Genomic DNA, 27945 nt, shown 5'->3' with positions numbered 1-27945 from the left:
TAAATTGATTATTATGAAATCCTTGGGGTTCTACTTTCAAAGTTATTTTCATGTTTGCCCCTTACTTTTTATGTTTCTTTGCCGTCCTCTTAAGTCTTCATCAGCTCAACATCTGTATTTCAGCAGCATATTCATAGTGTCTCTGATTATGGTCTCGCCCCATTCTAGTTTATACTGATAATGCTATCAGCACTATGTCTAAAGTCCTGTTTTTATTATACTGCTCACTTCTTCAAGAGCCTGAAGTGGCTCTCTGTTGTCTACTGAATCAGATGTTTTGTTTTGTGGTTTTTTTTTTGAGCCAGAGCCTCACTTTGTCACCCAGGCTGGAGTGCCATGGTGTGATCTTGGCACACTGTAACCTCCACCTCCTGGGTTCAAGCATTTCTCCTGCTTCAGCCTCCTGAGTAACTGGGATTACAGGCCCCTGCCACCACGCCCAGCTAATTTTTGTATTTTTAGTAGAGACAGGGTTTCACCATGTTGGCCAGGCTGGTCTTGAACTCCTGACCTCAGGTGATCTGCCCATCTCGGCCTCCCAAAGTACTGGGATAACAAGTATGAACCACCACGCTCGACCTGAATCAGATCTTTTTTTTTTTTTTGAGACGGAGTCTTGCTCTGTCACCTAGGCTGGAGTGCAGTGGTGCGATTTCGGCTCACTGCAAGCTCTGCCTCCTGGGTTCACGCCATTCTCCTGCCTCAGCCTCCCGAGTAGCTGGGACTATAGGCGCCCGCCACCACACCCGGCTAATTTTTTTTGTATTTTTTTTTTTTTTAGTAGAGGCGGGGTTTCACCGTGCTAGCCAGGATGGTCTAGATCTCCTGACCTTGTGATCCGCCCGTCTCGGCCTCCCAAAGTGCTGGGATTACAGGCATGAGCCACCGCACCTGGCCCTGAATCAGATCTTAATATTCCACCTTGCTTTCACTTCCTGCGATCTTAACCCAAATTAGCCATATTTTCTACTCTTCCTTACCCTTTGCTAGGAAGGCTATTTTCTTTACGTTCCTCAACTCTATCTTTGGTTTATATTTTGCTCATTTGGTTCCTCCTTTTTTTTTTTTTTTTTTGAGACGGAGTTTAGCTGTTGTTAACAGCCCAGGCTGAAGTGCAGTGGTGCGATCTTGGCTCACCGCAACCTCCGCCTCCCAGGTTCAAGCGATTCTCCTACCTCAGCCTCCCTAGTAGCTGGGATTACAGGAATCCCACGACGAATTACAGGAATAGCCACGACGCCCGGCTAATTTTATATTTTTAGTAGAGACCGGGTTTCTCCATGTTGGTCAGGCTGGTCTCGAACTCCCAATCTCAGATGATCCGCCCACCTCAGCCACCCAAAGTGCTGGGATTACAGGTGTGAGCCACTGCGCCTGGCCTTTGGTTCCTCCTTTTTTTAGTATCTTTTCTCTCCCTACCTCATTGGCTATCTAAATTATACAAATCCTCTCAGTTGTGCATAAGTCCTGCTCATAGCAACTAAGTTTTTCTTTGCATTTTTATTTTTGAGACGGAGTCTTGCTCTGTTTCCCAGGCTGGAGTGCAGTGGGGCGATCTTGGCTCACTTCAACTTCCACCTCCTAGATTCAAGCGATTCTCCTGCCTCAGCTCCCCAGTAGCTGGGATTATAGGCGTGCACCACCACGCCTGACTAATTTTGGTATTTTTAGTAGAGACAGGGTTTCACCATGTTGGCCAGGCTGGTCTTGAACTCCTGACCTCAGGTGATCTGCCCGCCTTGGCCTCCGAGAGTGCTGGGATTACAGGCACCCAGCCTTCTTTTGCTTTTGAAAGATAAAGTGAAGTCAGAAAGATCATGGACTCTGCAGGGTCAGCACATCTGTGACTGAATCCCTCCTCTTCCATGTATTAACCTCAAGCAGGTTATTTTCCCTTTCCGTGTGTAACCCCATTTATAAAATGAGTGAAATTATTAAAAAGGGATGTTTGAGGCTGGGCACAGTGGCTCGCACCTGTAATCCCTGCACTTTGGGAGGCTGAGGTGAGTGGATCTCTTGAGCTCAGAAATTTGAGACCAGCCTGGGCAACTTGGCGAAACCCCGGCTCTACCAAAAATAAAAAATTAGCTGGGTCTGGTGGTGCACACCTGTAGTCACAGCTACTTGGGAGGGTGAGGTGGGCAGACCGCTTGAGCCTGGGAAGCAGAGGTAGCAGTGAGCCGAGATCACGTCACTGCGGAGGTTGCAGTGAGCTGAGATTGCGCCACTGCACTCCAGCCTGGGTGACAGAGTGAGACGCTGTCTCAGAAAAAAAAAGTGGGGGATGTTTGAAAGTGTCTAGTATACTACCTGGCACATAGTAGGCATTCAGTAAATGGTGACTTTATTATTTTTATTATTTTGAGATGGAGTCTCGCTCTGTCACCCAGGCTGGAGTGCAGTGGCGTAATCTCAGCTCACTGCAACCTCCACCTCCCTGGGTTAAGCAATTCTCATGCCTCAGCCTCCTGAGTAGCTGGGATTACAGGCTCGTGCCACCACACCCAGCTAATTTTTGTATTTTTAGTAGAGACACGGTTTCACTATGTTGACCAAGCTGGTCTCGAACTCCTGACCTCAGGTGATTTGCCCACTGCAGCCTCCCAAAGTGCTGGGGTTACAGGTGTGAGCCACCACGCCCAGCCCCAATGGCGACATTATTAATACTTGTTGAATTCCTTGCCCCACTATAGTTTAATAGGTAGGTAGGCAGACTCAGGAGTCATATTGCCAGGATTTGAATCCTAGATCTGCTTCTTACTAGCTGTGTAAACACATTGCTTTACCTATTTCTCAGTTTCCTCATTGTTAAAACGGAGTTAATAATACCTATTTCATAGGGTAGTGATGATTAAATGAGATAATTCATGTACAGTACCTGCTACATAGTAATTGCTTAAGAAATGTTAGCCAGGCGCAGTGGCTGTAATCCCAGCACTTTGGGAGGCTGAGACAGGCAGATCACAAGGTCAGGAAATCAAATCCATCCTGGCTAATACGGTGAAACCCCGTCTCTACTAAAAATACAAAAAAATTAGCCGGGCGTGGTGGTGGCGCCTGTAGTCCCAGCTACTCAGGAGGCTGAGGCAGGAGAATGGCGTGAACCCGGGAGGCGGAGCTTGCAGTGAGCAGAGATCGGGCCACTGCACTCCAGCCTGGGCGACAGAGCGAGACTCCGCCTCAAAAAAAAAAAAAAAGAAATGTTAGCTCTCATTTTGGTGTTTTTCCTTTGAATTTATATTACAAGCAATTTTCCCTCACAGTTTAGCACTTATGTTATATATTCTTTAATTCAAGCTTTTTGATATTGTCACTCCAAGCAGAGAGATCACTGTTAGTTTTGTGGAGACCGTGCATCATACATTTATCTTTAGCCACAGTGCCTGGAACAACATTGGATATATAGCTGGCATTCAATATGTACTTAATTTATTTTATCACTGCTAAGTACATTTTTCTTGGTCTTGCGTTTGATAATAATAGCTATCTTTAATTGAGTGCTTTTATGTGCCGGACATTGTTCTAAATTTAGCTTCGTATCATCTCATTTCATCCTCACAACAACCATATGAAGATTCTCTTATTATTTTCATTTTTTAGGCAAGGAAACTAAGGCATAGAGGAATGGAGTCTTTTACTCAAGATCACTCTGCCAGGAAGTAGCGGGACCAGGACAAGCATAGGCATAAGCAGTGTTTTCTTTTGTTTGTTTGTTTTTTTGTTTTTTTTTTTTTGAGACAGGGTCTTGCTCTGACACCCAGGATGTGCCAGTAGTACAGTGGTGCCATCATAGGTCACTGCAACCTTGAACTCAAGGGATCCCCCCACCTCCACCTTCCAAGTAGCTAGGACTACAGGCACGCACCACCACATCCAAGTAATTTTTAAATTTTTTGTAGAGACTGGCTCACTTTGTTGCCCAGGCTGGTGTCAAACTCCTGGGTTCAAGTGATCCTCCCACCTTGGCCTCCCAAAGTGCTGGAATTACAGGCATGAACCACCATGCCTGGCCATATAGGCAGTCTTAATTCAGAGCTATGCTGTTAACCGTTGAATATGCTGAAACTGGTATGGTTAAAGGGAAATTATACCTTTGATATTTAGTATCCATTTTCACTTTAGTCTAGAACTTTACTGTTATAGTACAGTGGCTATTTTTTAAAGTCAGGTTGAAGGACACGGTGACTCACACCTGTAATTCCAGCACTTTGGGAGGCCAAGGTGGGCGGATCACCTGAGGTCAGGAGATTGAGACCAGCCTGACCAACATGGTGAAACCCCATCTCCACTAAAAATACAAAAATTAGCAGGGCATAGTGGCGGGCACCTGTAATAATCCCAGCTACTTGGGAGGCTGAGACAGGAGAATCACTTGAACCCGGGAGGCAGAGGCTGCAGTGAGCTGAGACTGCACCATTGCACTCCAGCCTGGGCAACAACAGCAAAACTCTGTCTCAAAAAAATAAAACATTTTTTTAAAAAGGTAATTTTCATTGTAGTGATATAAAAACAGAATGTAGGCCGGGCGCGGTGGCTCAAGCCTGTAATCCCAGCACTTTGGGAGGCCGAGACAGGCAGATCACGAGGTCAGGAGATTGAGACCATCCTGGCTAACACGGTGAAACCCCATCTCTACTAAAAAATACAAAAAACTAGCCGGGCGAGGTGGCGGGCGCCTATAGTCCCAGCTACTCGGGAGGCTGAGGCAGGAGAATGGTGTAAACCTGGGAGGCAGAGCTTGCAGTGAGCTGAGATCTGGCCACTGCACTCCAGCCTGGGGGACAGAGCAAGACTCCATCTCAAAAAAAAAAAAAGACAGAATGTAAACATAATTTTCAGAGTAAAACACCGAGATGACTTCATTTTATAATCACCACATCGGCTATCATTTTCTCATTTGGTGTAAATAATGTTTTTTTGTTGTTGAATTTGTTTGTTTTTTAAAATACTGAATTAGAGCATTAGATCCTGTTAAATGAAGAGAAATCTTTTTCCTACCTCTGATGATAGTTACTTTCAATATAATTTGACTTTGCTTTGACTTTGCTTTGGATGAAGGTTCATTTGGAGATTCAGATTCTCCCAATATCAGCTAAAAGCACATAAGGAGTTTTCAGTTTAGAGTAGTTCCTAGTGTGGATGTTAGCTGTAATGTATAACAAATTGATTTGCTTCATACTCTTTTAAAAGTTTTAGCCAGGATATGCTTTTTTAAAATGAGAGGTCAGTGATAGGAGAAATTGAGTCCTAGTTGTTTTTTTGTTTTATTTTGTTTTGTTTTTGAGATGGAGTCACGCTCTGTTACCAAGGCTAGAGTGCAGTGGCACGATCTCAGCTTAGTGCAACCTCCGCTCCCGGGTTCAAGCAATTCTCCTGCCTCAGCCTCCTGAGTAGCTGAGACTACAGGCATGTGACACCATGCCTGGCTAATTTTTGTATTTTTAGTAAAGACGGGGTTTTGCCACGTTGGCCAGCCTGGTCTCAAAACCCCTGACCTCAGGTGATCTGCCCACCTTGGCCTCCCAAAGTGCTGGGATTACAGGCGTGAGCCACCATGCCCAGCAGAGTCCTAGTTTTAAAAGAACAAAATTGCTTACACAGAACTGAAGGACTTGTCTTTACCTTTGGCCTAGTCATCTGGTTTCTAGGATTATGTAACATTTCATAGGAAAAAACCAATTATTTTCCTCCAAAAAGTTATAGCACGTCGATCTAACATAAAACCTTCATTTACTAGGATGCTTGGAAAAGGAGTTTTCTCATTAACCAAGTTAGCCAGAAGATTCAACTCATCCTGGTAAAAATATTTCCAAAAAGCATCACTTGGCCAAGCACAGTGGCCCATGCCTATAATCCCAGCACTTTGGGAGGCTGAGGCAGGTGGATCACCTGAGGTCAGGAGTTTGAGACCAGGCTGACCAACATGGAGAAACCCCATCTCTACTAAAAATACAAAAAGTTAGCCAGGCGTAGTGGCATATACCTCTAATCCAAGCTGCTCGGGAAGGTGAGACAGGAGAATCACTTGAACCTGGGAGGCAGAGGTTGTGGTGAGCCGAGATCGCACCATTGCACTCCAGCCTGGGCAACAAGAGCGAAACTCTATCTCAAAAGAAAAAAGTGTCACTTTACTTTTTAATTTTTTATTCATTTGTCTATTTTTTGAGACAGAGTCTTGCTCTGTCGCTTAGGCTGGAGTGCAGAGGCATGATCATAGCTCACTGCAGCCTCAAACTCCTGGGCTGGAGTGATCCTCCTCTCTCAGCCTCTTGAGTAATCAGGACTACAGGCATGCGCCACCATGCTTGGCTAATTTTTAAATTTTTTGTAGAGGCAGTTCTCACTATGTTGCCCAGGCTGGTCTTGAACCCCTGGCCTCAAGTGATCTGCCCACCTTGGCCTCCCAAAGTGTTGGGATTGTAGGTGTGAGCCACTTTGCCTGGCCTCACTTTTCTTTTGATATTTTAAGTATGCTCAAGGGCAAATAAATGTATGTGTAAACATGTTATTCCTTTGTGTGCTTTAGGTTTACTGAAGGATACATCTCTTAGATGTACAATACATGAGCCACCGAGTTACTAGTTTTGAACAAATCCCTGATGTTGGTGATTATAGAGGGCAATATACAAAAAGTTCTGCTTCTCTGGGTTCCAGTAAACTATGACACTGTTGTCCTTATGATTTGAGTTTTAGGGTGTCTGATACCTGAGTCTTGCTCAAAAATTTAAAGAAAATATCTTAATATTTAGGAATTTAGAAAGTGTTAAGGCTTAGATTCGTTCTGGTGCTTAGCTAGCAAATGACCCTATAATGTCCCCAACACCCCCACTTCCTCAACCCCTCCCTATCTCTACCCCCCAAATTCAGGTCATCCCAACAAAGGAAATCAGAAAAGTCTAGATGAAGAAGAGTTCTCCACTGAGAACACGCAGAGAACAGCTGATTATTAATTGATTTTTTTCATATTCTATGAAATTCCCATAGCTCTGTAGCTTATTTAATAAATTTTGATAGATGATTAATAACTTTAGCATACTTCTAAAGTTTCCAAGGAATGCTCTACTTTTTAAATACAGTAAGACGAGACCTATTTCCTTCACTTTTTGTCAGGTCTACCTTTGTGTGTCATCATATATTCAACTATTTTCTGGATGGGTGTGTGTGTGTTGGGAGGAGTTATACATACACAAAAATGAGTAGAATGCGGTCTCTGCCTTCTAGAGGCATATAGTCAGTCCAGTCCTGTTTGTACCTTGCATTTATGAAGTTAAGAAAGTCACAGGTGGAACCTTTCTAAGCCAAACTTCTGGGTTGCAAAAGTACTCATTGGTTACACAGCATAATTCTGCGACTGGAGCTATTTCACTGTTACTGAGTTTTGGAATTGAGCAGTGGTGCGAGTACTTAGAGATCATTTAGTTCTCACATAGTTGTAAGGATTTAATGAGAGAAAATAAAAACCTTACACAAATAGTTTAAGTATTCAGTAAATGTCACTGAAATCTGAATATCATCTATAATTGGTGAAAAAGAGACCCAGTCAAAAGAAATGACTTGCTTAGTGCCATGCATCTAGTTAGTCGTCAAGTCTGGCTTAGATTTCAGGCCTCATTATTCCTAGCTTATATTCTTCATTCATATCTTCTGCCTCAAAGAGCTTGCCAGAATGTAAAAGGGAGGCTAACTCAATTAATCAATAATTTTTTTTTTTTTTTTTTTTGAGACGGAGTCTTGCTCTGTCGCCGGGGCTGGAGTGCAGTGGCCGGATCTCAGCTCACTGCAAGCTCCGACTCCCGGGTTCACGCCATTCTCCTGCCTCAGCCTCCCGAGTAGCTGGGACTACAGACGCCCGCCACCTCGCCCGGCTAGTTTTTTGTATTTTTTAGTAGAGACGGGGTTTCACAGTGTTCGCCAGGATGGTCTCGATCTCCTGACCTCGTGATCCGCCCGTCTCGGCCTCCCAAAGTGCTGGGATTACAGGCTTGAGCCACCGCGCCCGGCCAATTAATCAATAATTAATTATGTATCACCTGGGTGCCTGGCACTCTGCTGGACTCTAGTGAGTACAGAGGAGTATTCCCATAGGTGCCAGGGAGCTGGAGAAGGGAGCAGGTTAGAGGAAGGACATCAGCCTATCTGGAGCAGAGAGCTATTAAGTTAGGGAGGTATCAGATAAGTAGGGTGGGGCTAAGTGGAACACTGGGAAATCTAGGACTGCCCTGTGTGACTACATTCTTTTTCCTGTAAGAGTCAGCCTTTTGAGAGAATGTAATGTGGCACATTCCACTGGAGTTAGTCCTGAGTTTGAATTCTGCTTGTAATGACACTCTGCTCAAAACTTACCAGTGATTTCCCATTTCATTAAAATTCAAAGTCCTCATAATTGTTTGCAAGGCCCTATACAATCTGGGTCCCTACTACCTTCTTGGCCACCTCTTTACTGTCTCTTGCTTACTCTGCTCTAGCCACCCTGGCCTCCATCATATCAAGCACCCTTGCTTTGGGGACTTTGTACTGATTACTCTCTTCTCCTAGAATGCTTCTCCCCAAGATAGCTGTGTGGCTTGATCTTTCACTTTGGATCTCTGCTCAGTGTCACCTTATCAGAGAGGTCTCTCTGACCACTGTATATAACTAGTATCCTCTACTCACCGCTGTCACTTCAGCCCTTACCTGAATTTATTTCTATTTATACTCTGACCACTCTGTATAACTAGTATGCCCACCGCTATCACTTCAGCCCTTACCTGAATTTATTTCTATTTATATAACTTATCACTACCTGATATGTTTATTACCTATCTCTTTTCCTTAGAAGACTCTTGAAGGCAAGTGTCTTCTAGGACATGGAATAGTGTAGAGTAGGTCCTCTACTCTGAATGAATGACTGACTGAGTGAATGAGTTCTGTTAACTCTCATGAGCCTCATTGTGCTCATATGCAACAATGGAATAATAATGCTTACTTAAAGGATTTTTGGAGTCAAATAAGTTAATGCTTGTCAAACCCAGTGTCTAGTACATCATAGTAGATGCTCAATAAATGAAAATCCATGCCCTCTTTCATACATTATTTTTATGGCTGTCCAGTTAATAGCTTTAGTGGTATCCTGATTCCCATTTGACTTAGATAACAAGGACATACCACATGTTAGTGATGAAGAAAAGTGGTTGTCACACATAATGCTATCTTAGCAGAATGCAGTAATTATAGTGCTTAAAATTAGAACCATGGAACCACTGAGCTATAGGTAACCCTCACTTAGTAGAATAGATATATTTTAGAGAAGTCTTGTCAAAAGGCAAATTTTGAATTAAGTGAATCCTATATTTCTGTTATAAAACTGGAATCACATTTTTGTTAGGAAAACATGGTCTCAAAATAAGATGAAATCATAATCTGAAGTGCTACCACCCTATATATACTTGACTCTGGAAATGTTTGCTTTGTATCTCCAACAATGCAGTAATTTTGGCCAGGGAGAAATAGCTTGTATTTACTACTAAGGACTGAGTTGTTCCATTTCTGTTTAGGAATAGAAGCACCCAGCAATCAGTTAGAAGATTTTTGCCTAATCGTTGCTTCTTATCAGATTTAGGGACTATTAGCATGTCATTAGTATTGTAAGGTAACTGATACTTAATAAATTTTAGCTTACTTTTTTACTAATCTTGGTGACCAAATTGGGGACATGATTATGACTGTGTCCCCCAAATATTGTTATTTTAAAGAGTACCATTACCAAAAAGTGAATTTGGAACAATTAATTTTTAAATTTCAAAATTCTAGTAAGTGAGGGTTCTTTCTTGTTGGACATGAGAGCATTATATGTATACTGTTTCTATAATATTCACAAATTATACAATATACATCGGTTTCCTCATTTTCTTCCACTGAACCAGTCATTTAGCAGGCTGGTGTTTCACAAGTGAAACTGGCATTAATCCAGAGAGGATAGAAAGGGCTCTCACAAAGAAGGCTGAATGGCTGGAAGAGCCATTATGTTATGTTATTTCTTGAAGTTCTCTTGAAACTTGATGGTAAGTGTGTTACTTCTGGGCAATGAGTACTCTATTCATATGTTCTGTACTCCAGTATTTGTAATAAAAGACAGTGAATACTCTTGGAAAGCAAGGAAGCAAACGAGAAATCATGTAACGAACTTCCAACCTCTGTGATGAATAAATCTCCCCCATCCTCACCAGCAACCAGAAAAAGAAAATAGAAAGTAAGGCATAAAAGAAATGAAGGGCTCTATTGTTACAGAAATCAGTAAGGGACAGGAGTGTTCAGAGTCCCAGGCAGGCTGGTATTAGAGTATTCCTCCTTATTGATAGATGATCAGTTCCTCTGGACCTCTGCTTTCTTGGTCTAGGATAGGAGTTAAACATCTAGGATTCAAACATTACCATTCCTAGTCTTAGCAAATATCTAGGAAAAGGTAGAGAAGGCTGAACAAAACCATATATTTGACTGTATGATGGTATAGACAGCACAGTTGAAAGAACATAACCATTGGAATCTGATGTACTGGGCATTGAATTTTTGCTCTGCTACTTATTAATTGTATATGCTTGTATAAGGTACTCAACCTCTCTAAATACACTTCCTTACCTGCAAAATGAAAGTGTATCTATTAAGGGTGACTCACGCCTATAATCCCAGGACTTTGGGAGGCTGAGGCGGGTGGATCACAAGGTCAGGAGATCGACACCATCCTGGCTAACATAGTGAAACCCCATCTCTACTAAAAATAAAAAAAAAATTAGCCAGGCGTGGTGGCGGGAGCCTGTAGTCCCAACTACTCAGGAGGCTGAGGCAGGAGAATAGCATGAACCCAGGAGGTGGAGCTTGCAGTGAGCCGAGATCGTGCCACTGCACTCCAGCCTGGGTGACAGAGCGAGATTCTGTCTCAGAAAAAAAAAAAAGAAAAAAAGAAAGTATATCTACTTGAGATTGCTGTTGTGAAAATTAAAAACAGAATGTATATAAAGCTCTTAGTATATAGTGCCTGGCACTTAGAGGTGCTCAATTGGTGGCAACCCATTATTAGTAATAAGTATACATTGTCTTTCCAAAAATATTTGCTATAGAAAAATTATTGTATTTGATTTGATTTTTTTTTATTGTTGCAAATTGATATCTGGCCTAGAGGCCCTGCTAAAGGTGTTGAAATTTTTAACCATTGCAATAGGAGATCTAGGAAAACTAGCAAATTTTGGGGGGATGATAAACAAAACCACCACCTTCTACTTAGTGACATAGTTACTCTATAGGAGAAAGGTGAACCTTATAATTAGTTTTTGGAGGAATGTATGTGTCAAGGTTTTGATCATAGCGTGGTCTCTGTTAGTTGCATGTATTAATACTTATTCTGAATGTGAAGAGACCAGGGATCTTAGAAGTAGGGTACTCATGATGAATGTATTTTTCTTTTGAATAAATCTTTTTCTTCCTATCTCCCCAGCTGCTCAGATAAAGAATTTGATGAGCCAGCTAGGAACTAAGCAGGACTCAAGCAAGCTACAGGAAAATCTGTGAGTAACTTCCTGACAAGGTTGGGTTTTGTGAGGGCCATTTGAGGACACAGTGTCCTTGCTGCACGGCAGCTTAGGTTTCACGTCTGGGAAGTCAGAATGAGAGGCGGTGGGTCATGAGATAATAGTTGGATCTAAAAGAGGGGCAACAAAGTATATTAATGGATTGTGATTTCCACTGCCTTTCAAAGTCCTGGAACTCTGGTCCTTTCTCCTCTTGGGCAGTTTAGCAGAACAATTTAAGGAAGTAGAAAAGGGAATTTGTACCGCTATTAAACTATATTCTACTCACAACTCTGCCTAAATGAGCTTCCTCGTTGGCGTAGGACTCTGTATGATCTAGTCTAACTGGATTTCCAACTACAGTCAGCCTTCCATATCCGTAGGTTCTGCACCTGTGGGTTCAACCAACCACAGATAGAAAATATTCAGAAAAAAGGTCTCTATGGAAGATGTACAGACTTTTTTCCTTGTCATTACTGAAACAATATAGTATAACAATTATTTACCTAGTATTTACATTGTATTGTGTCCAGAGTTGGTTCCTTCTGGTGGGTGCTTGGTCTTGCTAACTTCAACAATGAAGCCGCAGACCTTCACAGTGACTGTTACAGCTCTTAAAGGTGGTGCGAACCCAAAGACTGAGCAGCAGCAAGATTTATTGTAGAAAGCAAAACACAGCTTCCACAAGGTGGAAGGGGATCTGAGTAGGTTGCTGCTGCTGGCTGGTGTGGCCAGCTTTTATTCCCTTATTTGTTCCCACCCATGTCCTGCTGATTGGTCCATTGTACAGAGTGCTGATTGGTCCATTGTACAGAGTGCTGATTGGTCCATTTTGCAGAGCACGGATTGGTCCATTTTACAAACCTCTAGCTAGCCATAGAGAGCTGATTGGTGCATTTTACAGTCCTAGCTGCAGAGTGCTGATTGATGCATTTTACAGTCCTCTTGTAAGACAGAATATTTCTCAGAGTTCCCACCCAATCCAGAAGTCCAGCTGGCTTCACCTCTCAGTATTAGGTAGTGTAATCTAGAGATGATTTAAAGTATATGGAAGGGGGTGCCGGGTGCAGTGGCTCACGCCTGTAATCCCAGCACTTTGGGAGGCTGAGGCGGGCAGATCACCTGAGGTCAGGAGTTCAAGACCAGCCTGGCCAACATGATGAAACCCCATTTCTACTAATAATACAAAAATCAGCTGCTCGTGGTGGCAGGCACCTGTAATCCCAGCTACTTAGGAGGCTGAGGCAGGAAGATAGCTTGAACCCAGGAGGCGGAGGTTGCAGTGAGCCAGGATTGCACCATTGCACTCCAGCCTGGGCAACAAGAGTGAAACTGTCTCAAAAAAATAAAAATAAAAAATAAAGTATACAGGCCGGGTGTGGTGGCTCATACCTGTAATTCTAGCACTCTGGGAGGCCGAGGTGGGCAGATCAACTGAGGTCGGGAGTTCAAGACCAGCCTGACCAACATGGTGAAACCCCATCTCTACTAAAAATACAAAAATTAGCTTGGCATGGTGGCACATGCCTGTAATCCCAGCTACTCTGGAGGCTGAGGTAGGAGAATCACTTGAACCTGGGAGGCGGAGGTTGCAGTGAGCTGATATCGCACCATTGCACTCCCAGCCTGGGTGGCAACAGTGAAACTCCGTCTCAAAATAAATAAATAAATAAATAAATAAATAAATAAATAAAGTATATGGAAGGGTATGCATAGGTTCTGTGCAAATGTTATGCAATTTTATGTCAAGGATTTGGCAGGAGGAGGCCCTGGGGGACTACTGCGTATATATTATTAGCAAAATGTAATCAGAATGGCCCAAGGGGAGCCTGAGGGAGAAAATAGTAGACTGATAGTAGGGACTCCTGATTCTTTTTATCATATCCTCTTCTGCACCATTTCTGCTTTTAGTGCTGTTCTTCATCTTTAAAAGGTACTGAGCAAGCTGGGAGCAGTGACTCACACCTGTAATCCTAACACTTTGGGAGGCCAAGGCGGGTGGATCACGAGGTCAGGCGATCGAGACCATCCTGGCTAACATGGTGAAACCCCGTCTCTACTAAAAATACAAAAAATTAGCCGGGCATGGTGGCACATGCCTGTAGTCCCAACTACTCAGGAGGCTAAGGCAGGGGAATCGCTTGAACCTGGGAGGCGGAGGTTGCAGTGAGCTGAGATCACGTCACTGCACTCCAGCCTGGGTGACAGAGCAACACTCTGTCTCAAAAAATATATATACAAAAATTAGCTGGGTGTGGTGGTACACACCTGTAGTCACAGCTGCTTAGGAGGCTGAGGCAGGAGAATTGCTTGAACCCAGGAGGCAGAGGTTGGAGTGAGTCAAGATCGTGCCACTGCCCTCCAGCCTGGCGACAGAGCAAGACTCCGTCTCAAAATAAATATATATATATAAAATATACATATAAAATAATATATAAATATAAAATATATATCTATGTATATATCTATATATGTATGTCTATATATGTGTATATATGTATGTACATATATATGTGTATATATATATATCAAGCATTATTTTTTGTTTCCTACCCTAGACAATGTGAGGTGAGAGAATGACTATTATTTGTGAGCTTTTCCAGGGAAATGTGAAATATCTCTGGGTATTTTAGTACTACCTGGGATATTCAAGCCACTGATTGAGTCCCTCTTGCTTCTGACTCTTTTTTAAATCCTGGAGGCCCATTTGCAGTCCAAAAAAAACATTAATAATTAGTAGTGTGGTGTGTTAGCCCATTTGGGCTACTATAACAAAACACCATAAACTGAGTAGTTTATAAACAACAACTTTATTTCTCATAGTTCGGAGGCTGGGAAATCCAGTGTCAAGGTGCTGGCAGATACAGTCGGATGAGGGCCTACCTTTTCATAGGTGGTGCCTTCCTCTTGTGTCCTCACTTGGTGGAAGAGGCAAGGCAACTCTTTGGGGCCTTTTTCATAAGGACACCAATTCTATTCATGGGGGCACCACTCTAATGATCTAATCACCCTCCAAAGGACCCCATCTCCTAATATTACCACCTTGGGAATTAGGATTTCAACATATGAATTTTGCAGGGACACTAACATTCAGGTCATAGCATGTGGTTTCACTGTCGTCCCAGAAAGCCTTTGTAGAAATGGCTGGATAGTAGAGGAAACCACAAATGAAAGGAGTACTTTTTGTATTTCTACTACTTTCAGTTCCACTTAATATATTACATATTATTTCCTCTTCAATTCCCCTTCCTCCCTACTCCTTTTGTATTTTTAACAGGTAGGGCTTCTTTGTTTTGGAGGGAAGAGCCAGAAAGTCAGGTATAAAGAGCAGATAGGAAGCCAAGGATAAGGCTAGAAAAGAGCCAGCTTTTTTTTTTTTTTTTTGAGATGGAGTCTTGCTCTGTCACCCCTGCTGGAGTGCAGTGGCCGGATCTCAGCTCACTGCAAGCTCCGCCTTCCGGGTTTACGCCATTCTCCTGCCTCAGCCTCCCGAGTAGCTGGGACTACAGGCGCCCGCCACCTTGCCTGGCTAGTTTTTTGTGTTTTTTAGTAGAGACGGGGTTTCACCATGTTAGCCAGGATGGTCTCGATCTCCTGACCTCGTGATCTACCCATCTCGGCCTCCCAAAGTGCTGGGATTACAGGCTTGAGCCACTGCGCCCGGCCAAGAGCCAGCTTTTTAAAGCAAGACCATGGGATTAGATCTTTGGAGGTTGTTCCCTAGGGTAGGTAGGAAGCTATGCTTTTAATACACATTTCATCTAACTGTCTGTGCCTAGATTCTAGTCAGCGGACTATGGCAGTAATAAGAGAGTTCAGTATGTTTAAACTACTTGATTTAGATGTGGGCGGCAATTGTTCTTTTTATATTTTTATGAGAACTGCTGATATGCTTTTCTTCTCTTCCCAAAGAGTTAAAATTCCTGATCTGTGCTTTCTTCAGCAGATTATTAAAGCAGATTGTTTCTGCTCAGTGAAGGTACCTTGAAGTGGGTTTGCCTGGGTAATATTTCTGGAATTTTGTTGTGAACCTGGGCATCTAGGGACTCATTTCTTCAAAAGGCCCTTCATTCCCTACATTATGAGACACTTTGAGAACAAAGTGGTTCTGAGTATAACCCTCTCAAGAAGTGACAACATCCTGAAACATATCTTTTCTCTCTTAGGCAACAGTTACAACACTCTACAAATCAGCTCGCCAAGGAAACAAATGAATTGCTGAAAGAATTAGGGTCCTTGCCCCTTCCCTTATCTACTTCAGAACAGGTTGGTATTTTCTGTTTTGTTTATTAATAGGAAAGGACTTTGTGTTAGTAGAAAGGCAGTATGTAGAACAAAAAAAAAATAAGTTGGCCTTTGGTGCCGGATTGATAGACATCCTCTGCACCTTAGTTTCTTATCCATAAAGTGGGGGATATGTGACTGTTGGGGCAATAGAAAGAATGTGTGCACCATATGTGGCAAAGTGCCTGCGTTTAGTAGGTAATCAATATGTGGTGGCTGCTGCTATAATTAATAACATATTATTAATATATTAATAAAATGGAGTTAACTGAAGAGGAATCTCAACGTTTACATCTCTTTGGGGTTTGGCTAGCAGTTTTATGTTTGTAGGCTTGCTCCTTTCTCCTAGTTTTTTTTTTTTTTTTAATTATTATTTTTATGTTGTTGTTGTTTTAGAAACAAGAGCGCAGTGGTGCAGTCATAGCTCACTGCAGCCTCCCACTTCTGGGCTCAAGCAGTCCCCTCCCCTCAGCCTCCTGAGTAGCTGTGACTACAGGCATGTGGCAGTGTGGCACCACACCCAGCTAATTTTAACAATATTTTTGTACAGACAGCATCTTTGTTTCCCAGGGTAACTTGTTGTTTCAAGCAATCCTCCCGCCTCAGCCTCCCAAAGTGTTGGGATTACAGGCGTGAGCCACCATGCCCAGCCTTCCTAGTTTGTTTTGTATCCATTATCTATAAATTTTAATGAAACATCTTTCTTTCATGTTTTGCAGTTACCTTCAGGTTCTGTCATGAGTTATTCATAGGTCTCACTCAGGTTAAGGAACTGCTCAGGGAAAAAGAGTTCTCTTTTCAAGTCATTTTCTTCTGTGGCCATTTAAATCCTTTAGAAACACACAATTTTTACTGAGATTCATTGTTCCCTTAATATGCAACATTCTCGAAGTCAGATGTGTCCCTTCTTCATCGTGGCTTGACTTGTCATTCATGATGTACCTCAGGTCTCCAGTAAAAAAAAAACTTTCTGCATCTACCTTCCTATTATGATTCTGTTTTGCTTTTAGCTTCTATGCCATTTGTGGTGGCACTTAACTTTTATTGCTTTTTTAGTTTTATTTTATTTTTGAGATAGGGTATTACGGTGTCACTCGGGCTGAGTGCAGTGGCAATCGTAGCTCACTGCAACCTTGAACTCCTGGGCTCAAGGGTTCCTCCCACCTCAGCCTCCTGAGTAGCTGGAACCACAAGTGTGCACCACCACACCTAGCTAAATTTTTAAATTTTTTGTAGAGATGGAGTCTTGCTATGTTTTCCAGGCTAGTCTCAAACTCCTGGGCTTAAGTGATCCTCCTGCCTTGGCCTTCCAAAGTACTGGGATTACAGACATGAGCCACTGTGCTTGGCCTTTATATTGCTTTTTATTACTGAACTTTTTAAATGATAATGTCCTACCTATATCTGATGGCTCTGAAGACAAAGCCTTTCAACTTCCCTGTCCTGGGTTGTTTTTCAAAGTATGGGTTGTGGGTAGTGGAACATAAAGTCATTTTAGTGTATTAAGGTGAGCATTTAAAAAATCTTAAATGGAGTAGAAGTATCAGAGTCTATACTATGTAATAATGGTAAATATTGTTTTTTTTTGTTTTTTTTGTTTTTTTTTTGAGACGGAGTCTCGTTTTGTCGCCCAGGCTGGAGTGCAGTGGCCGGATCTCAGCTCACTGCAAGCTCTGCCTCCCGGGTTTATGCCATTCTCCTGCCTCAGCCTCCTGAGTAGCTGGGACTACAGGCGCCCGCCACCCCGCCCGGCTAGTTTTTTGTATTTTTTTTTTTAGTAGAGACGGGATTTCACCGTGTTAGCCAGGATGGTCTTGATCTGCTGACCTCGTGATCCGCCTGTCTCGGCCTACCAAAGTGCTGGGATTACAGGCTTGAGCCACCGCGCCCGGCCAGTAAATATTGTTATATGAAACTTTTATTTCATACATACATATGTGTATGTATGTATGGATCATGATGTCAAATTCTTTTTTTTCTTTTGAGACGGAGTCTTGCTCTGTTGCCCAGGCTGGAGTGCAGTAGCACAATCTTGGCTTACTGCAACCTCCGCCTCCCAGGTTCAAGTGATTCTCCTGCCTCAGCTTCCCAAGTAGCTGGGATTGCAGGCACCCACCACCACGCCTGGCTAATTTTTGTTTTTTTTTTTTTTTTTTTGAGACAGACTCTCGCTCTGTCGCCCAGGCTGGAGTGCAGTGGCCGGATCTCAGCTCACTGCAAGCTCCGCCTCCCAGGTTCACGCCATTCTCCTGCCTCAGCCTCCGGAGTAGCTGGGACTACAGGCGCCCACCACCTCGCCCAGCTAGTTTTTTTTGTATTTTTTAGTAGAGACGGGGTTTCACCATGTTCGCCAGGATGGTCTCGATCTCCTGACCTCGTGATCCACCCGTCTCGGCCTCCCAAAGTGCTGGGATTACAGGCTTGAGTATTTTTAATAGAGACAGGGTTTTGCCATGTTGGCCAGGCTGGTTTTGAACTCCTGACCTCAGGTGATCGGCCCAGCTAGGCCTCCCAAAGTGCTGGGATTACAGGCGTGAGCCACCATGCCTGGCCCATGATGTCAAATTCTTATTGTAAATCTCTGTCAAAAAAAATTGAAAATCACTAGTTTAACCTAATAAACTGTTCCATGTAGCATATCTGGAGTTTTGGCCCCAAGTTGCAGAAAAGAGAGGAGGACAAGAGGCTTTGTCATCCTGCTACAAAGTAGTTACCCTTTGGTTGTCTATATATGTTATTCTAATTGTTACTCATGCTGATGTTTCAGTTATGGGCCATTTCTCTCTTGCCATCCAATATCTCCAAACTGCTGCCAGGTTACCCATTTCTTCCTCCTAAGCATGCACTTAGGGAATACACACTTGTAGATAGTTTTCATAGTAACAAAAAAGGAGTCGAAGGGTCTAATGCAGAGTAGTGGAAGTATTTAAGAGTTAAGTAGTAGCCTAAGCAAAATATAAATAGAAAATCAAATCTGCTACCAAAACAAAATTCATCAAATGTCTTCCAAAACCAAATAGAAGTTATTTTTGGATTATGCATGTTGTTGTTCCTTTCCATTATCTTGGATCATTAAGAACATGAAATAGATCTACAGACATACTGTCCTGGTGAAATATAATTCCTTGATTCCCCTCTTGTTACGCTCAGTATCCTTTTGTTTTTCTTCTCTTTTCTCATCTAATTAATCTTAGTCCCATCACCCATCTTTTCACTACTGTTTTATACATCAAACCATACTCCTACTTTCAGTTTTTTTCCATACTTACATACTTTCATCAGTGATTGAGTTACCCAGTCCAGTGGCTTTTTAGGTTTTTTGTTTGTTTGTTTGAGACAGGGTTTCACTCAGTTATCTGGGCTGAGGCGCAGTGGAGTGGCGCAGTCGTGGCTCACTGTATCACTGTAGCCTCAACCTCCCAGGCTCAAGTGATCCTCCCACCTTAGCTTCCTGAGTAGCTAGGACCACAGGCATGTGCCACCACACCCAGCTACTTTTAAAACATTTTATAGAGACAGGGTCTTGCTATATTGCCCAGGCTGGTCTCAAACTCCTGGGCTCAAGCAATCCTCCCTCCTTGTCCTCCGGAAGTGCTGGAATTATAGGCATGAACTACCACGCCTGGCCCTTTGTAGAGTTTTTTTTGGTTTTTTTTTTGGAGACAGAGTTTCACTCTTGTTGCCCAGGCTGGAGTGCAAACGGCGCAATCTCAGCTCACCACAACCTCCACCTCCCGGGTTCAAGCGATTCTCCTGCCTCAGCCTCCCAAGTAGCTGGGATTATAGGCATGCGCCCCACGCCCAGCTAATTTTGTGTTTTTAGTAGAGATGGGGTTTCTCCATGTTGGTCAGGCTGGTCTTGAACTCCCAACCTCAGGTGATCTGCCCGCCTTGGCCTCCCAAAGTCCTGGGATTACAGGCATGAGACACTGCACCTGGCCATAAAGAGTTTTTATTCACCTTTTTTTTTTTTTTTGAGACACAGTTTCACTGTATCACCCAGGCTGGAGTGCAGTGGCATGATCTTGGCTCACTGAAACCTCTGCCTCCCATGTTAGAGCAATTCTCCTGCCTCAGGCTCCCAAGTAGCAGGGACTAGAGGTGCACACTACCACGCTAATTTTTGTATTATTAGTAGAGACAGGGTTTCGCCATGTTGGCCAGGTTGGTCTCGAACTGCTGACCTCAAGTGATCTGCCTGCCTCGGCCTTCCAAAGTTCTGGGATTACAGGCGTGAGCTACTGTGCCTGACCTATTCACTTTTTTTCTGTTTCCTTTGATCCTCTTGCCGACCCCATCTGCCTTGAAGCTTTCCTCTTGCCATGACTGTCTTTCATTCTATCCCCCAACTCTGGAGATCCCCAAGTTGAGTCAGCCTCCTTCCTGGACTCCATATCCTCCTAAGAGTGGGCATGCCCCAGGGTTGTGCCATTGATCCTGGAATTATTTCACTCTATGCTTTCTCCTTAGGAGTCACCTGCTTTTATGACCTCCCTTTCAACTTTGTGATCATGACCTCCAGATCTTTTTCCAATCTAACCCTTTCACTTCTGAGTGCTTGGCCCATATCTTCAATTCATGTTCTGACATCTCCTCCTGAAATAAACTACCTTCATATAAAACTTGTCTGATACTGAGTTTCTCATGTTTCACCCAAACCCCTTAACTAAGTTCATTGACAATACTTAACATCACAGAAAAGTTTGTGCCTTTTGACTTAATATTCTCACTCATGCTAATTAGCCCTAAGGGAAAAAAAAAAAATTCTGAAGGTAAACACACACACACACACAGTCTATATACTCTGGAGCCAAATTTCCTGAATTTAAATCCATCTTTGTCACTTACTGTGTGATCCTGGGCAAATTACATAGCCTCTGTGGTGCTTTCGTTTTCTGAAGTGTAAAGTTGGGACTATAATAATGCCTAATTTATAGGTCATTGTAGAGATAAATGAATTATTATGTAAAGCACTTAACAGTAGTACTGGTACAATGTAAGCACTATATAAATATTAGCTATTACATTGGAGCTCACTTTAACTTTATAATATTTAATAATTGTGAAAAATCTAGAAGGAATATTTACATAAAATATAGGTCAACTTGATGGAATATATGTAAGTGATTAAAGATCATGGCCGGGCACAGTGGTTCACACCTGTAATCCCAGCACTTTGGGAGGCTAATGCGGGTGGATTGCTTGAGTACAGGAGTTTGAGACCCAGCCTGGGCAACATCTCTACAAAAATTAGCTGGGCATGGTGGCTCATGCCTGTAATCCCAGCACTTTGGGAGGCCGAGGCGGGCGGATCACCTGAGGTCAGGAGTTTGAGACCAGCCTGACCAACATGGCAAAACCCCATCTCTACTAAAAATACAAAAATTAGGTGGGCGTGGTAGCGGGCACCTTTAATCCCAACTACTCAGGAGACTGAGGCAGGAGAATCGCTGGAACTCAGGAGGCGGAGTTTGCAGTGAGCTAAGATTGTGTCTTTGTACTCCAGCCTGGGTGATAGAGCGAGACTCCATCTCAAAAAAAAAAAAAATTAGCCAGGCATCGTGGTACACATCTGTAGTCCTAGCTACTCAGGTGGCTGAGGTGAGAGGATCATTTGAGTCTGGGAGGTTGAGGCTGCAGTGAGCTGAGATCGCATCACTGCACCCCAGCTTGGGTGACAGAGCAAGACCCTGTCTTAAAAACAAACACAAACAAAACATAATTGTAAAGTGTATGTTAACATGGAAAATGTTCATGGTGTACTTAAAAGTTATGATAATACTTTGCATGGTGAGGTTAGGGAATGATGTCCTCCCTGTTATTGTTGTAATTTTGTTTATGCAAAAATAAAAATCTCAGAAGAAAAAGTTGCTCATCTAAATTTGCTTTTAGTATTACCATCACTCTTTCAGGTTTGAAATTTCAGTCGTTCTTGACTTTATCTCTCTTTCCCCACCACCAGTCAAAATGTTTCTTAAATTCATTTTTTATGATTTTATTACTGATACTGTGTCCTCCTAACCTTCAACCTAGACTATTGAATTAGTGATCTGTTTGACTTGTTTCTTTTTTCCATTCCACCTTTTACACCATCACAGACTAATTTTTTTAAGTTACTATTTTGTACCCATGATGTTTCTTGCTCAAAAATCTTCATTGCTCTTTGTTCTTTAGAGGTTGAACCTCAAACTCATTCGCTTGGTGGTTTTTTTTTTTTTCCCCGAGAGGGAGCCTGGGTCTTTCACTCAGTCTGGAGTGCAGTGGCACGATCTCAGCTCACTGCAACCTCCACCTTCCAGGTTTAAGCAGTTCTCCTGCCTCAACCTCCCACATGGCTGGGACTACAGGTGTGCACCACCATGCCTGGCTAATTTTTTGTGTTTTCAGCAGAGACACAGTTTCACCACGTTAGACAGACGGTCTCCATCTCCTGACCTCATGGTCTGCCCACCTCAGCCTCCCAATAGCTTGGCGTTTTGTTTCATTTTTTGAGACCGAGTTTCGCACGTGTTGCCCAGGCTGGAGTGCAATGGTGCGATCTCAGCTCACTGCAACCTCCACCTCCTGGTTCAAGCCATTCTCCTGCCTCAGCCTCCCAAGCAGCTGGGATGACAGGTGCCTGCCACCATGTCCAGGTAATTTTTTGTATTTTTAGTAGAGACGGGGTTTCACCATGTTGGCCAGGATGGTCTTGAACTCCTGCCCTCAAGTGATCCACCCACCTTGGCCTCCCAGAGTGCTGGGATTACAGGCGTGAGCTACTGTGCCTGGCCTAACTTGGCATTTAAAACCTGCTACGGTTGGCCCCTTTCTTACCTTTCCAATTTTGTATTTTAGCTACTCTCATTACTAAACCTGTAGTTCCAACCAAACGGTCTGCCTAGAGATCCTCTTCAAGTTCTGCCACGATGCCTTTGCTCACACTATTCTCTTGCTTGGATTTGCCTTACCCCTTCTTTCTGCTTATTCATTCCTTCCTCTTACTTCACTGTCCACCTTCTCTTGAGGCCTTTCTTGACCACTTGAGTTCTTACTGATTATTCCTGCCTCTGAACTTCTGTAGTACTAATTGGATATAGCAGTTATTTATAATTGACTTTGTTACTTGTCTGTCTATATCCTTTATTTACAAATAGATGGCGAGCTGTTTGAGGTCAGGGGTGAGTTTTCACTTCTGTGTTCTTAGAACAGGACAATGCTGTCAGTATATGGTGTATGTGTGTGTTTTTTTGTTTTTGTTTGTTTTTTTTTTTTGAGACAGGGTTTCACTCTGTTGCTCAGGCTGGAGTACCTGGCATGATTTCAGCTCACTGCAGCCTCAACCTTCCAGCTCAAAAGATCCTCCTGCCCCAGCCTCCTGAGTAGCTGATGTGTACCACCACGCCCGGCTACTTTTTTTTTATATTTTGTAGAGATAGGATTTTGTCATGTTGCTCAGGCTGGTCTTGAACTCCTAGGCTCAAGTGATCCTCCTGCCTCAGCCTCCCAAAATACTAGGACTACAGGTGTAAGCCACTGTGCCCAATCTCAGCATATGTTTTTTGAGACACAGAAGTAACAAGTTTAGTAGAGGTAGTCTGTAGATAAACAAAGTACTTATCAAGTCTCAAAGATTTTAAACCTCACTAAAAGCCTGTGAAATGCTTCTATAGTTTACAGGGAAGCTGTGAATTCAATATAGATGAATAGGGTTTTAACATTTTAGCTAAAACCCATCTCTGTTTGGGTTCAATTGTAGTCCAGAGGTATTTATTCTCTTTTATATTCTCCAGGGCACCAAAATTCTGAATTGCAGTTCTTTGGAGATTACTTTAGAAATTAAATACAGGCTGGGCACAGTGACTCACACCTGTAATCCCGGCACTTTGGGAGGCCAAGGCAGGCAGATCACCTGAGGTCAGGAGTTCTATAATAGCCTGGCCAACATGGCAAAATCCCGTCTGTACTAAAAATACAATAAAAAAATTAGCCGGGCATGGTGGCGGGCACCTGTAATCCCAGCTCCTCAGGAGGCTGAGGCACAAGAATTGCTTGAACACGGGTGGCAGAGGTTGGCAGTGAGCTGAGATCATGCCACTGCACTCCAGCCTGGGCGACAGAGCGAGACTCCATCTCAATAAAAAGAAAAGAAAAGAAAAAAAAAAAAAGAAGAAGTTAAATGCAACCCAGTTCCCAGGTTTGTCAGAATGAAAGAAGAAAAATTCTGACTTGGTCTATAAGTATTAACGAGGGACTTAAGCTAGCAAAGAGCACATTTATTAATTTAAAGAAGAGACTATTTCATATTAATGTTCCTAGTTGGAAATCTTTAAGGGATATAATTTTGCTTTTAAGTAGATTAAAACCAAGTGATTCTGGGTTAATATGAAATCTCAAGTTCTTGCTTGATTTCCTTAGCGCCAGCAGAGACTTCAGAAGGAACGCCTCATGAATGACTTCTCTGCAGCCTTAAACAATTTCCAGGCTGTGCAGAGAAGGGTATCCGAAAAGGAAAAGGAGAGTATTGCCAGAGCAAGAGCTGGATCTCGTCTTTCTGTAAGTTGATTCCCAAAAGAAGACCTTTGCAATATCAGAATGTTCTTTCCCAAGTTTGTGTTTTTTTTTTCTTTTTCTCTTTGACCAATAAACATATAAGTTAACTGCTGTGAAAATGGCAGGTTGGTGTAACCTACGTAAAAAATATGTATGCATGTGATCATAGCCTAGACAGGAATCTGAATGAGGGTTAAGAGATATAGGAAGAACTATGTCTAATTTTCTTTTTTATTTTGATATATTGGTTTTAACGTTAAAAACTTGAAAATAAAAATAATGAATCTGTGTCCTGGAATATAATGGGCTAGTTTATTTGGACTAGCCCTCTGTTTTTGAAAAGGATGACCAAATACTGGATTTTAAAAATCCAGCTTCTCAAAAGTATCAAAGATTTATGAAAATATTAAGATAAAGCCTGAGAGGTCACCAGAACACTGAAACTGCTTTTGCATTGAGTGTCTTTACTGAAGGCAAACTTGAACTTCAGTTTTGATATCCTCATGGCATGAGGAGGATAAAAGTCAAAGCCAAAGGTCCACGCAAGATGGAGAATATAAAAGAAGGTACAACTCAAATTGAACTGGGCCATAAGAGACTATATCCTTAGAATATTAAGTCAAAAGCAAACTCTCCTATCCCCCAGCAGATTGCAAAAAGATTGCATTAGCACTGAACTCAGCAGATGGAGGAAGAGGGCATGAGGGAGGAGAAATCCAGACAAGATTACCACAAAGTAACCTTCTTCAGGCAGATTTTCTGCTCAAATTCATCCTACCTGAATGGTTCAGTGGTCCTGGACTGGTACAGTCACCTATGTGCAGGGTAGAAGCAAACACAGATTCCTTCTAGAAAGACACCTTTATCCTAGCCCTGAAATAATACTCTCAAATAATTTTTCTAGGGCAGTAAGTACCAGTCACTAAAAATAACCATGTGTGCAAAGAAACAAATTACTCTGAACAAGAATTAGTAGAAACAACAGTGAAGTGAAATATACCTACAAAGACTTTGTATATTAGAATTATAAGACAACTATACTTACTGTGTTTAGAGACATAAAAAGCTGAAAACCTCTGCAGGAAACTACACAAAGCTTTGAAAAAGTGTCAAAAGAATTTCTAAAATGGAAAGATATAATACAGAAATTTAAAAACTTAGTGGATGAGTGGTTTAACTAGAAAATTGGTTAGAAGATATTATCCAGCATGTAGCATAGGGGGTTAAAAAGTTAAATATGGAAGAAAGATTATGAGAAATGGAGAATGGAGAGAAAAGATCTAGTGTAGTTTTAACTGGAGTTATAGAATGAGAATAGGGCAAACATAGATCAGAGGTGATATCTGAAGAAATAATTACTGATAATATTCCAGAACTGATTAAAAATACTAGCCTACAGTTTCAAGAAGACTAACAAATCCCAATCAGGATAAATAAAATCTCTAATGTAGATATATCAAAGACAAACTTCAAACCAGAGACAAAGAGAAAAGTCACAAAGATAGCTGGAGAAACATTAGAATATCTTCAGAGATACAATAGTTAGATTGACAGTTGACTTCTCAACAACAGTGGAAGCCAGTAGAGTGCTCTTGAATGTTGATGAAGGACAATAACTGCCTACCTAGGATTCTAAATCCAGTGAAAATATATGTCAAGAATGAGGGCTAATTAAAGACATTTTCAATCAAAAGAGAGTTTTCTATCAGCACCTTATTGAAGGAAATTCTAAAGAATATATTTCAAGTGGAAGGAAAGTGATCTCAGATGGAAAGTCTGAAAAGCAGAAAGAAATGAAAAAAAAAGTGGTAAATATGTGAGAAGATAAATCACAGACAGGAAGAAGACATTGCTGTATGTTTAATAGCAAAGGACTAGCATTTAGAATATATAAAGAATGGCCGGGCGCGGTGGCTCAAGCCTGTAATCCCAGCACTTTGGGAGGCCGAGACGGGCGGATCACGAGGTCAGGAGATCGAGACCAGCCTGGCTAACACGGTGAAACCCCGTCTCTACTAAAAATACAAAAACTAGCCGGGCGAGGTGGCGGGCGCCTGTAGTCCCAGCTACTCGGGAGGCTGAGGCAGGAGAATGGCGTAAACCTGGGAGACGGAGCTTGCAGTGAGCTGAGATCCGGCCACTGCACTCCAGTCCGGGCGACAGAGCGAGACTCCGCCTCAAAAAAAAAAAAAAAAAAAAAAAAAGAATATATAAAGAATTCGGCCAGGCGTAGTGGCTCACGCCTGTAATCCCAGCACTTTGGGAGGCCGAGGTGGGCAGATCACGAGGTCAGGAGTTCAAGACCAGCCTGGCCAACATGGTGAAACCCTGTCTCAACTAAAAATATAAAATTAGCTGGGCGTAGTGGTGCATGCCTGTAACCCCAGCTACTCTGAAGGCTGAGGCAGGAGAATCGCTTGAACCCGGGAGACAGAGGTTGCAGGGAGCTGGGATTGTGCCACTGCGCTCCAGCCTGGGGGACAGAACAAGACTGCATCTCCAAAAAAAAAAAAAAAAACCCAGAATTCCCATGAATCAATATGAAAAAGAAAGATACAACTCAATAGAACAAAAGTTATCAAACTTTTTGATCTCAGGAACCCATTACACTCCTAAAAATCATTAAATTCTCTGGCCGGGCGCAGTGGCTCACACCTGTAATCCAGCACTTTGGGAGGCTGAGGCGGGTGGATCACCTGAGGTCAGGAATTCGAGACCAGCCTGGCCAACATGGTGAAACCCTGTCTCTACTAAAAAATACAAAATTAGCTGGATGTGGTGGCCAATGCCTATAATCCCAGCTACTCAGGAGGCTGAGGCAGGAGAATCGCTTGAACCCGGGAGGCGGAGATTGCCATGAGCTGAGACCGCGCCGCTGCACTCCAGCCTGGGCAACAGAGTGAGACTCTATCTCAAAAAAAGAGAATGAGTGCTGAGAGAAGGGTGAAGCCCTTTATAAAACCATCAGATGTTGTGAGAACTCACTCACTATCACGAGAACAACATGGGGAAAACTGTCCCCATGCTTCAGTTTTCTCCATCTGGTCTCACCCTTGACTATTGACCATCTCGCCTTGGATTATTACAATTCAAGGTGAGGTTCGGGTGGGGACACAGAGCCAAACCATATCAGACCCCAAAGAAGTTTTGTTTATATGAGTCATATCTATTGATGTATACTGTATTAGAAATTAAAACTGAGAAAAATTTTAATGTTTCTTTATTCATTTACAAATAGTACACTTATGTATTAACATGAATATAAATTAGATTTTTTTATGCACATGGGGAAAGAAGGAATTAGATTTTTAATTAAAAACAAATTGTTTTTCCAAGAAAAAAATTAGTGGGCATAGTAGCATTGTTTTCATTTTTGCAAATTTTTTTTTTAATGTCTGACTTACCAGAAGACAGCTAGATATTCATAGCTGCTTTTGTTTTTTAACCTCCATACTAAAGATGTAAGTGATTTATATACCACCATTATAGTATTAGAATATTCTGAATTTGACTATTTACTTACTTTTACCAGTGAATGTTATACTTTCATATGTTCTCATGTTACTAATTATTACGCTTTTCATTCAGC

The 27945-nt window shown here is 42.4% G+C and overlaps 1 protein-coding gene across 3 annotated transcripts in view; it reads left to right on the top strand.

The window, feature by feature from the left end:
* The window catches only part of STX12 (syntaxin 12), a 53098-nt gene that overhangs the window by 6628 nt on the left and 18525 nt on the right, over nt 1-27945 (top strand). For 2 of the 3 annotated variants that reach the window (XM_033227553.1, XM_033227554.1), the window contains exons 2-4: nt 11468-11537; nt 15707-15806; nt 24222-24359. In XM_033227553.1, the coding sequence (XP_033083444.1) occupies nt 11468-11537; nt 15707-15806; nt 24222-24359 (308 nt within the window). Of the gene's footprint in view, nt 1-5831; nt 5837-11467; nt 11538-15706; nt 15807-24221; nt 24360-27945 lie in introns of those variants that run through there. The other variant, XM_033227555.1, reaches the window with a different exon arrangement.

This window comes from Trachypithecus francoisi, unplaced genomic scaffold, assembly GCF_009764315.1.
Source record: "Trachypithecus francoisi isolate TF-2019V2 unplaced genomic scaffold, Tfra_2.0 Lachesis_group12, whole genome shotgun sequence".
Lineage (NCBI taxonomy): Eukaryota > Metazoa > Chordata > Mammalia > Primates > Cercopithecidae > Trachypithecus > Trachypithecus francoisi.
The sequence above is the reverse complement of the archived record's forward strand: the minus strand, read 5'-3'. Positions and strand labels throughout refer to the sequence as shown.